This window comes from Lathyrus oleraceus, chromosome 3, assembly GCF_024323335.1.
Source record: "Lathyrus oleraceus cultivar Zhongwan6 chromosome 3, CAAS_Psat_ZW6_1.0, whole genome shotgun sequence".
NCBI classification, from domain to species: domain Eukaryota; kingdom Viridiplantae; phylum Streptophyta; class Magnoliopsida; order Fabales; family Fabaceae; genus Lathyrus; species Lathyrus oleraceus.
In genome coordinates, this window is record NC_066581.1 from 90520329 (window position 1) to 90532092 (window position 11764).

At 31.0% G+C, this 11764-nt stretch overlaps 1 protein-coding gene across 1 annotated transcript; it reads left to right on the plus strand.

Moving 5' to 3' along the window:
• The first annotated feature begins 5309 nt into the window (after positions 1-5309).
• LOC127128948 (F-box/kelch-repeat protein At3g23880) lies at positions 5310-6916 on the plus strand. Its single transcript, XM_051058294.1, has 2 exons — positions 5310-6566; positions 6721-6916. Exon 1 carries the CDS (start codon positions 5377-5379, stop codon positions 6562-6564), a length of 1188 nt encoding a protein of 395 aa, XP_050914251.1. The 5' UTR covers positions 5310-5376; the 3' UTR covers positions 6565-6566; positions 6721-6916.
• The last annotated feature ends 4848 nt before the right edge of the window (positions 6917-11764 follow it).

Below are 11764 nucleotides of genomic sequence, written 5' to 3' on the forward strand. Positions count from 1 at the left end.
CCTTGGTTCTATGACATCAAGTGTTAACTTTAGAAAGAAGAATACCCTGCAAATGCTTCAAGTGGGGATAAGAAAACTCTTATAAGATTGGCATCCAATTTCTTCCTCAACGGTGATGTGATCTACAAAAGAAACCATTACATGGTCCTGCTCAGATGTGTGGATGGACACGAAGCAGACATGCTCATCAAAGAGATACATGAAGGATCCATTGGAACCCATGAAAATGGACACGCAATGTCTAAAAAAATTCTCAAAGCTGACTACTACTTATTGACTATGAAAACCGACTGCTTTGAGTACGTCAAAAACTGCCATAAATGTCAGATTTATGCTGATAAAATTCATGTACCGCCCAATCCTCTAAATGTCTTGACTGCACCCTGGTCGTTCTCTATGTGGGGTATAAATGTGATTGGAATGATCGAATCCAAAGCTGCAAACGCGCACTAGTTCATACTAGATGCCATAGATTATTTCACCAAGTGGGTAGAAGTTGCTTCCTACACCAACATGACTAAACAAATGATTACCCGATTCATCATGAAAGAGATAATTTGTCTCTAATACATTCCCAACAAGATAATCATTGATAACAGGATGAATCTGAATAACAAGATGATGAAATATTTATGCAGGAGTTTTAAAATTGAATACAATAACTCGTCACCTTACAGACCAAAGATGAACGGCTCCGTAGAAGCAGCCAACAAGAACATTAAGAATATCATCCAGAATATAGTGAAAATCTATAAGGACTGGCATGGTATGCTCCCTTTCGCACTACACATCTATAGAACTTCAGTTCAAAATTCGATAGGGGCCACCCCTTTCTCGCTGGTATATGGTACAAAGGCAGTACCTCCCATAGAAGTTAATATCCCCTTGTCGAGAATCCTTATGGAAACTAAACTAGAAGAGGTCGAATGGGTACAAACAAGATTTTCCAACCAAACCTTATAGAAGAGAAGTGTATGACTGCATTATGTTACGAGCAATTATATCAGTAAAGGCTCAAGAAAGCGTTCGACAAGAAAGTTCATCCTCCATAGAATTAAACTTAGCAAATACCTCGATCACTTAACTTTTCTTATTGATCAGATAAGTCCATAATTTTTTAACTAAAATCATTTACGAATGTGATAAAGTATTTGTTACCTCCAGTCAAATCCACCTAGATGGGACCACACACATAAGAGTATATGACTTCAAGAATTTCCTTCGACTTGCTTCCTGCATCCTTGCTAAAGTTATTCTTGTGTTTCTTTGCCTGCAGACATTCTTCACATACTTCATTTAGAATGCCAATTTCTGATAATCCTGAAACCATGTTTTTCCTCTTTAGATCTCTGATGTCTTTGAAGTTGAGATGGCCTAGTTGATAGTTATGTATCCATTCATCATTGTTATCTACAGTTGCAAGGCACTTGTGCTCTATCATATTAAGTTGATTCTTGAAGGTTATATTCTGAGACATGGGAGGCTTCAAGATTCATCTTCCACCTGAGTCAATAACTCTCATTATCTTGTATTCAATCGACACTTTGTAATTCTTTTTGACCAAACTTCCTATGCTGAGCAAATTACTCTTCATTCCTAGTATGTATAGTATATTGGAAATTACTTACATTTTTCCATCTTTCCTCATAATCAGAACATCACCAATAACTCCAGCTGTTGGGTTTTGCCATTTGAAAATTTCACCATGTTCTTCATTAAGGGTTTTATGTTGACAAACCAATCCTTCCTTCCAGATATATGTGATGAGCATCCTGGGTCCAAGTACCATGGTCTTTGAAGCTTTCTTCATTTCTTGTTGTGACCATCAACAACATCTTTTCTTCTTTCATATTTTGCAAACTTTGCATCATTTTCTTGATTATTTTGTTTTTCATGACAATCACTAGAGTAGCGGCCATACCTCTGACAATTGAAACAATGAATGTGACTTTTATCAGGTTTTCTTCCACCACCAATTCCTCTGTCAAGAGCACCACCTCTATGGTTACTTTGGTGTGATGGTCTTCTCTGGTTCAATGCATTTCCTTCTTGCTGGTTTCCTCTACCAGTCGAATTATTTTAGCCTCATCTACATTTATTGTCGAACCACTTCCCTTTTCCTTTCTTTTCTCTTGTTGATTTCACCTGCAGAGTCGCATCACTCTTCGAATTTCATGTAGCTCTTTCAGCCATTCTTTGTTTATGAGATTCAAGAGTCCCTTAAAGCTCTTCCTCTGTCAATGTTGACAAGTCTTTTGATTTGTCTATGGCTATTACCGCGTGATCGAATTTGGAGCCAATGACCTCAAGATCTTTGCAACAACTGATCTTGATATCAACACTTCTCCACATACCTTGATTTTATTTACCAATATCGTAACCCTAGTGAAAAAATCAGTAATGCTTTCACTTTCTTCCATCTGAAGCAATCGATACATTCTTTTGCGAGTTTGAAACCTTACCTCTTTCACCTTTTCAGTGCCTCCAAATGATTTCTCCAAGATTTCCATGCTTCTTTCGCTGATTCTACATCATTGATCTTTTCGAAATTATCTGGATTAACAAATTGATGAATCATAAAGAGAGTTTTATCATCTTTCTTCTTCAATTCTTTGTCTGCAGCCTTTTCTTCACCAGCCGTGTTTTCTACAAGCGGTGTCACTCCCTCCTTCACAAGATCCCAAATATGTTGGTAGTAGAAAAAATCTTTATCTGCTTGCACCAATTCTCGTAATTCTGATTCTTCAAAATTAGGAGACTCGCCGTAAAATTCTCATTCAGATGATTCATTGTGCTATGCTTCCCAAGAAACAAACAACCAATGCTCTAGATACCAGATGTTGGAATTACACCAAACATATGGAGAATTTTGAATCAATCTTGATGAACAAGTAGCAATTCTTCTGATTGATTCCACTTCTTGTTCTTCACTCTTCCCTCGAGTGAATCAACCATATCTTGGTTGCAAGATGATTCTGCTGCGCAACGTTGATTAAATAATAAAGGAAAATGATGAATTGAGGAAGAAAATAGAAATTAGGGTTTGAGAGAAAATGGGAAGAATACAAATATTTCTACACAGTTTCTCTTGGCCTTCAAACTGAAGTTTATTAAATCTTTTTCTCTATTCAACTACATTGTTACAATGAAAGGGTACTTTTCCATTTATAGACTGTGATTGCTTGCACACCAAGCAATTTACAATTAACCTAACTCAGCTAAAAACATAAAACAAAGTTAAGTCTTAAATTTTATCGAAGACACATTTAGATAACTATACTATTTCTGCATTAAGAGCATTTAGACAACAACAAACTCTATCTAAATGATGCTTTGATCGTATTAGAATTTGAAACTTATAGCTCAACCTCTTTTTAACCCTTAGCTCAATTAATTCAAGTCAGTCGAACAACCGTTCCAATTTTTTATTTATTTATTATAATGAGAATACATCAATATTAATTAAAAGACTATTAGCAAAATTATAATTTTTAGTTTGTGTAAAATGATTAAATCAAAATATTTTTATAGGATGAATAAATTAGTTTCTTTTTGTTTAATAATTTATTGACTAAAATTTTACCTCCTAAAAATAAATAGGTAAAATATCTTTGCAATTAGAATATTTATAACTACCGATTAAATTGGTTTAACAAAATAAGAATTAACTAATATTATAATCACAATTAGTGTATGTCATGAATCAATAATAAGAGTTTTGATTTATTTTATTTTATTAACTACAAATTAATTTTTCAAATTTAAAATTTAATCGGTTATATCTTCTTTCAAATTTTTACACTTAAAATTAATGGTGTGTCACTTTTTGAATTTGACAATTCATCATAAATGAGTATTTGTAAAACTTGAGAGATTAATTACTATACACTGTCAGTGTAAAAAGTTTTACACCGTCGGTTCATCATCATCACCCGTTTGTATTACTTTATAGATTTTTAAAATAAAAGTCAAACTTCTTTTAATATCCAACGTCTATAATTAAGTGATGGTGTAAAACTCTTTTACACTGACAGTGTATTTCAATTAATCTCAAAACTTTAATGATTAAAAATATAAATTATATATTATTAAAAAAGTATACACATCATAAATTTTAATGCAAAAATATGAAAATAATCAAAACAAGAAAATTAATTTATGAATTGGCTATAATAGAGGAAATAAATTGTAATTAAAATTATTATTAAATTAATATTTTTTTATGAAACTTTATTCAATAATAAATAAAAGCTATACATTGAACAATACACAAAACAGACATATAAACGCATTGTATCAAAATAATTACCACTATTTTAAAAATATAATTTGTGTGAAGGATACATGTTAGAAAAATAATGACCATAAATTTATTAAAAAAAAAGTCAATTACTATACACATCAATGTAAAAAGTTTTACACTATTAATTCATCACCATAACCCGTTTGGATTATTTTATAAGTTTTTAAAATAAAAATCAAATTTATTTCAATATCCAACATCTATTATTAATGGACGGTGTAAAATTATTTTACACTATTAGTGTATTTCAATTAAACTAATTTTCTTTTATAAAAAATTGATATATTTAGTCAAAGATTTGAATAAATTTTTTTAAATCCATCTTTCGCTTATATTTAGAAACAAATCTAATATGTATATTTTCAAAAGAAAAGGCATCCATAGTTTAAAATATTTGTACATTTGACATTCAGTGAATATCTTACCTCTCATCAAATTAGGAAGATAATTTAAAATTATTTATATCATATAATAAATTTAGTGTCTTTTTACTGGAGCATAATATAAAACTATTTATTAGATGTACACATGTAAATGTTTAGTCAAAATTTATTTTTAAATTTATTTTATTCATTGAATAAAAGAATGTAATGAATATGCAATGACAATTTTGCACAGTTGTCTAATGAGAAATAAACAAATTTTAAATATTAAAATACTTTTAAAATTTAAATATGATTTCACTGAATAGAAGGATTGATTGATAATATAATATGAAATTAATTACTATGCATGTCAGGGTAAAATGTTTTACACAATCGATTTATCACCATCACCATCACCCGTTTGCATTACTTTATAGATTTTTAAAATAAAAGTCAAACTTGTTTCAACATCCAACGGTTATGATTAACTGACAGTGTAACAGTATCGGTGTATTTAAATTAAATCTATGAAATATTTTACACTGAGATGCATATGTTTAGTCAATATTTACTCAAATGAGTTTGAGTAATATTCAAGTAATCATAAACCATAGTTAATAGTTTCATTGAACAGTGTAAGTATAGATATCTCATATCCTCTAATATAACAGTCCCAGCTCTAACAGTAGCAGATGCATAGATATTACAATGAACCATCCACCATCTAAGCCGGCGCGGCGCCCAACCAATGCCTCTCCATCGCCGGTAACTTTTCCTAGCGACCTTATCGTCGAAGTACTCTCCTTACTTGATGTGAAATCTGTTATGCGAATGAGATGCGTAAGTAAGTTTTGTAACTCCCTCTATACTGATCATATCTTTGTGAAGTTGCATTTTAACCGATCTCTACAAGAACCTCACCTAGCACTTGTCACTACCGATTATGACACTTTCAGAATCGTACCTTACTCCGTAAGCAATTTACTCGAGAATCCTCCGATCACCCTCGCCGATGACCCTTGCTACGTTATCGACAACTATTTCTACCCGTTGGATCTCGTCCACCAGGTGATCGGTTCTTGCAATGGATTGATATGTCTCCTTAGTTATTCTGATATCGATTCATTCTTTTGGTTAAGTTTCTGGAACCCATCCACAAGAGCAATGTCTAAACAACTAGGGTTTAATTTTGGCCTTCTTAATGACCCTACATCTTTCAAGTTCTCGTTTGGTTATGATAATTCAACCAACAGTTATAAGGTAGTGATGTTAAAATTTCATAGCGACAAATTAATGATAGTTGAGGCAAAAGTTTTTAGTGTGGCTGATAATGTTTGGAGAGAGATTCAAAATTTCCCCGCAGTTCCTTTTCAGATGATCGAATTTCGCCATCAGGTAAACAATGGAGTGTACTTGAATGGAACTCTTAACTGGTTGGCTATTTTTGATTTCAAGGTTACTTATGTCGAAGTGGTTATTTCGCTTGATCTCGGAACGGAGACATACAAGCAGATACATCTGCCTCCTAGTTTCGATGAGAAGCCTTATGTTGACCCAACTATCAGTGTACTAATGAACTACCTTTGTTTTTCTTATCATTTTCAAGATACTCATTTTGTGATATGGAAAATGGTGGAATTTGGAGTTGAAGAATCTTGGACTCAATTCCTTAAAATTAGCTATGAAAGACTTCATATCCATCCTTACTCTATGGGCCCATTAGTGCCATTTTATCTTTCGAAAAATGGTGAAACATTGATATTGGCAAACATCTTACAAGACCAAATGATTCTCTATAATCTAAGAGATAATAGGGCTGTGAGAACTAGAATTACAAATAAAATATCTTGGTTCTCTGTTAAGAGTTATGTTAAAAGTATGGCTTCAATTTGTTGAAGGTAAATTTTACTTTCATTAACTCATGTAAGTTGTATAAGGCATGTATGATTATTTTCTTTACTTCAATACTTTGTCTCAGATACACTAAATAAATTGACTGATCATGTTACCATGTCTAGAACTTGATTATTTGGTTTCCTTTTTGAATTATAGGTCCAAATTACTTCTTGAAGCAGATCAACGTTGTTCATGGTACATGACGAGGATTATAGCAGGAAAATGGATTTTTGGAGCTACATTTTGTAATATTACTAGATGTACTTTTGCACTTGAGTTTCCTTTCGGATTTTTAAATTCCTATTGCTTTCTGCATGTTTTCTTATATTTAGTATGCTATTTACTAAGATGGTTTGAAGTTAGACTGATTTATGAAATATCTATCTGGTATGATATTATTAATATGGTGGTTTGAAGTTAGACTAAATTGTGAAATGTCTTGATTACTCTACTTTCTAGTTAGGCTTTAACTTTGAATGTTAAGGTTGATCAAATTATGGATATTCTAATAGAAGAATTAGTTTTTAAATAATTGAAAATATTTAAAATTCAAGTTGAAATAACTGCACATATTTCGGAAGATGACAATCTTGAATTTATTATATCCTTTTAGTATTTAGGAGTTAGATTGTGCGGAGTCTTAGTGTAAAGGTAACATAAGTCTAGGTCTGAATGGTTTTAACTTCTCATTTTTGAAAAGGTTCTAAAATTTAGTTAGAAATTTTTCAGAGATTTTGTTTGATTAGATTCATCATTACACATATTTACCTCGTAGTTTTGTGTTTTATTTTATAAATTTGATCCATTAGATTAAGACCTTATGAATTGAGAGATTTTAGGTCAATTTCTCTAGTGAGTTATTTGTATAAATTGGTGGTTGAAGTATTGTCTCGACTTTGATTGGTGATGGATAAACTTATCTCCCTTAATCAATCGGTATTTCTTAAAGGAAATATTTGGTTCATAGAATAGTACACGTGGAGCTTGATCTTTACTCCGGGTTTAGAGCGAGATCCTCTAATTTTCTGGTTTCTTATTTTTAATATTTAAATTATACCCTCATTTTGATGATCCTTATTGTTTAAAATTTGTGGATTATTAAGGCAAACCTTAGTGGTTTTGTGTTGGTTTCGGATCATTGGATCAATTTCTTTAAGATCAGTCTCATTGGGGTTGATGTAGACCCTATTTTTTGGACTCTGCAGGTGATTTTTTCCACTATAAGATTGAATTCCTCTAATTATGACACTTAGGTTTTCCCGTGGGGAGGGGGAGCAATCCTAATCTTGAAACCTCTCATCTTGGGGAGGAGTGAAGGGAGATGTTATAATTGTTTGGATTAAGTGGGATATTGTTTGTAAACATAAGAATAAAGGGGGTGTTGATGGTTACGTATCTGTGATCTACTGTTAGTTCATTTATCTCTTTTGGATAAATGGGGATGGAGGTTGATTACAAATGTGTCTGGTCTTTGATTTGATATTCTTGTAACTATGTGTGATGTTTCTAAAGTTTCTTCTCTTTGGGGGAGGACCCTCAGGTTTTTAGGAAGTATTTACTTTGTGGTGGAAATGGGTATGTCTTTTTGGATCTAAAGAGGATTATCCATTTGATTGATTTTCCTAGGATCTCTGTAAGAAAGTGGGAACATGTGTCTAGACTTTTTTTTTTTTGGAGGATCATGAGTATGGTCAATTCCCCTTTAAGTTCAAGTTTCTGGTGGTGTTGCTTTATCTACAACCTGCAATGACAATGACTTTGAAATATAGTAAAAACTACTCATGTTTATATTTATAATCTTATTATCAGAGTATCATTTGAATTTCTCTAGGAATGTATCTGCATGATGTTCGTTACCATGATGAGATTATAAGGGTCCAAAGTGTGTGTTAATCAACAATTAATCCACATTGAATGTTAGACCTGATTCTTGAAAAAATATATATATATATATATATATATATATATATATATATATATATATATATATATATATATATATATATATATATATAATTTAAATTTAATGGTAGCACATCAGGTTGGTAACATACCTATCTCTATAATATTAATTAGCAACATAGAATCACCAATAGAAGAAAACAACCAAAGAGAAACGGGAGGAAGAGAAACCTTTAGATGTATGTTCAAGTTAAGAACCTGTGAATATTTGATCTTTAAAGGATTGAAATTTTAGACCACATCTTGCATACAAAAAGCCAAAGAAGCTTAAGGGAGAAAATATCTAGACCAAATAATAATAATAAGCAGGAATGATGGGAGGCAAACAGTGCTTTTCCATCACCTCACAAGTTGAGACACATACCATTTTCTCAGCAAATAGCAAGACTAGACGATTCTAGAAATTTGTGAAAAAGAGACAAGTCACTAATGGAATCCGTTCCTAACTTAGAAGGAATATGAATAGTGAAAGTGGATAAATGCATAGAAGAATAGTTATTTAGAGTTTGAAATTCATGTGATAATGTTCTAGGTCATTCTACACCAACCACCTTTTGGATCAAAGCTTCTAAATCATATGCATAAGGGAACAAGCTTATAGACATAGCTAATTGAGCCGCATGAAGTTGTTGATGCCACGAAGGAATGTATCGTAGACTAAGTGACTTCAAACATAAGAGGTGGATATAAATTGTGATATTCAAAATTATAAAAATTGATTTACAAAAACTCTTTGATTAGAAAATGATTTGAGATAGAAAACAAATATAGAGAAATAGAATAATAGAGAAGAGAAAAGACTGAGAAATATGCAGTAGAATAAAATAAATAACATAAAATAAAATACTCAGGGGATAGAATGATCACACCAGAGAATTATCTTGGTTTGGGCTTACCATTTTGCTTACTCTTGTCCCCAAGAGTTTTTCCTTGAGATTTTCACTAAAATCAAAGTTGAAATTTTCAATGGATTAACTCAAACAACCTTTCAAGAACAACTTTAACTTTTGTACAAAATCAGCCCAAAAACCTTCTACAAATAAAGAGAGCTTTTATACATGCTTAACTAAAAACATAAACAATATCTTTTACACACTCAGTTCAATAACCTTAATCGAACTTTTCATAAGTTCAACTCAATAACATTCACCAAAAAATTTACACAAGTTCATCTCAAATACATCAATACAAATACAATACAATATAAATTTCTAATGAAACTTTTCTCTCTTTTGACAATAAGAAAACTCTAATGAAAAATAACTAAGAAAATAATGAGAGAGAGAGGGTAATAGAAAATAGTTTCTAATAAAAAAACAGGTGTATTTTATATTAATTGAGGAGATACCTTCTTTATATAGGAAAAACTTATGATTTGGTATTTGCACATAAATGGTGTCAACCATTTTATTTGGACATGAGTAACCTATTAACTATCAATTTCCTCTAGTTAACTCTAATCTTAAAGTCAATGATTTGATCTTTTGTAAGAAGATCAAGTTGCAATTCTCTTCCGAGTTAGTTCATCTAATGATTATCACTAAAGTTTATTCTTTGGAAAATAACTTATATCTTTTCCACTTCAATGGTACTATTTCAAATTTGAGAGACTACTAAGAAATAGTATACAAGGTACACAAGTACAATGGTGTGCTCAATAAGACTTATTTCATGTACAAGGATGTGAAATATCATGTTGGAATATTACAAAAACTACGAAGAATCCCAATTCAAATATCAAGCTGCACTCAACTCAAAGAAAGTTATGTAAAGACTCAACTTTTCATTGTTTTTTTTATCATATTGCACAATATTGAACAACAAAATTTGAATAAACATTTGACAATTAACATTATAAAAGAAGCGAACATTCAAATAAAGAACATCTAGACATGAAAATCTACTAAAGAAATAAAGAAGCAAGCTACAAGTAATTACATTGTATAAATTTTCTATTTAAAGGTTAAACACTTATATTTGTGCTTATATTTGTTAACACATGATGTTGAGTGATGTTTATAAATACCATTTCAATTATCAGTTTATTTTATTGTACCTCCGCAAATGGTCAAGTATTGGTTACCTTCTTTGAGAAGACAAAGACATCTATTAGGATTATTTGTTGGTGTTTTAGAAATATAAGATATAGTTAAGTTAGACTAAAATATATCTTAGAGATATTGTAATCGGTTACGTTATAGTGAAAGTCTTTCAACTTTGAGAGGATTGGACATAACTCCGAGTTTTAGGGGTGAATCATTATAAATTCCTTGCGCAAACATTTATTCACTTATCTCTTTAGCATGCATCATTTATGTTCTACTTAAAATTTTCATTGAAAAAAATAAGAATGTTTTAAAGGTTAACACAGTTTAACCACCATGCCCATTTTTTTATTTTTTTCACTTTCAGTTGGCATCAGAGTTCAAGTCTCTAATTTGAGCACTTAATCGTTTACGAGTAAATGAAATTTGAGAAAAATGATTGAAACTACAAATTATAATGTTGGATTAGCAAGTAGTTATTACTCAATCAAACCTCTTATGTTTGATCGAGTACGATTTTACTATTAAAAAAAAATTATAGCTTCTTCATAATCCTAAATTTGGAACTATGAATTATAGTTGTGAAGGGATAAATACAACTTAAAGATGATGAAGGCAAGCATGTGGATCTCTTTACTGTGAATTTACAAAAAGGAAAGATTTTAAGTTATTTATTTTGAAGAATATGATAGGATCACTAATAATGAATTAAAAAATTATGTTTGATTATTTGAGTATTTAATATGAAGGAAACAAGCAAGTAAAATAGTTAAAAACGAAGTTCCATCGTAAAAAATATGATTTGTTCTAAATGGGTAAAGATGAAGACATAAAGACCATATTTTCTAGATTCCAACCTTTATTCACTAGACTTAAAGTTTTGAATAAAATCTACATAACTACAAATTATGTTAATAAAACCATTACGAGTCTTCTAAGGAAATATAGACCAAATCCAATGACTATTTAAGAATTAAGGGATATGCATACATTACTTCTTGAAGATCTTGTTAGCTCTCATCAAAGCCATGAGATAAATATCAATGAATATGAACTAGAAAGGACGCCAAAATATATAGTTTTGAAACTAAAAGAAAAAAGGCCAAGCCCAACGGTATGCAAGTTGAAGAATCTATATATTAAGAATCACAAGAAACAACGCATAAATAAGAAATTCAAGTATTTCAAAGGTT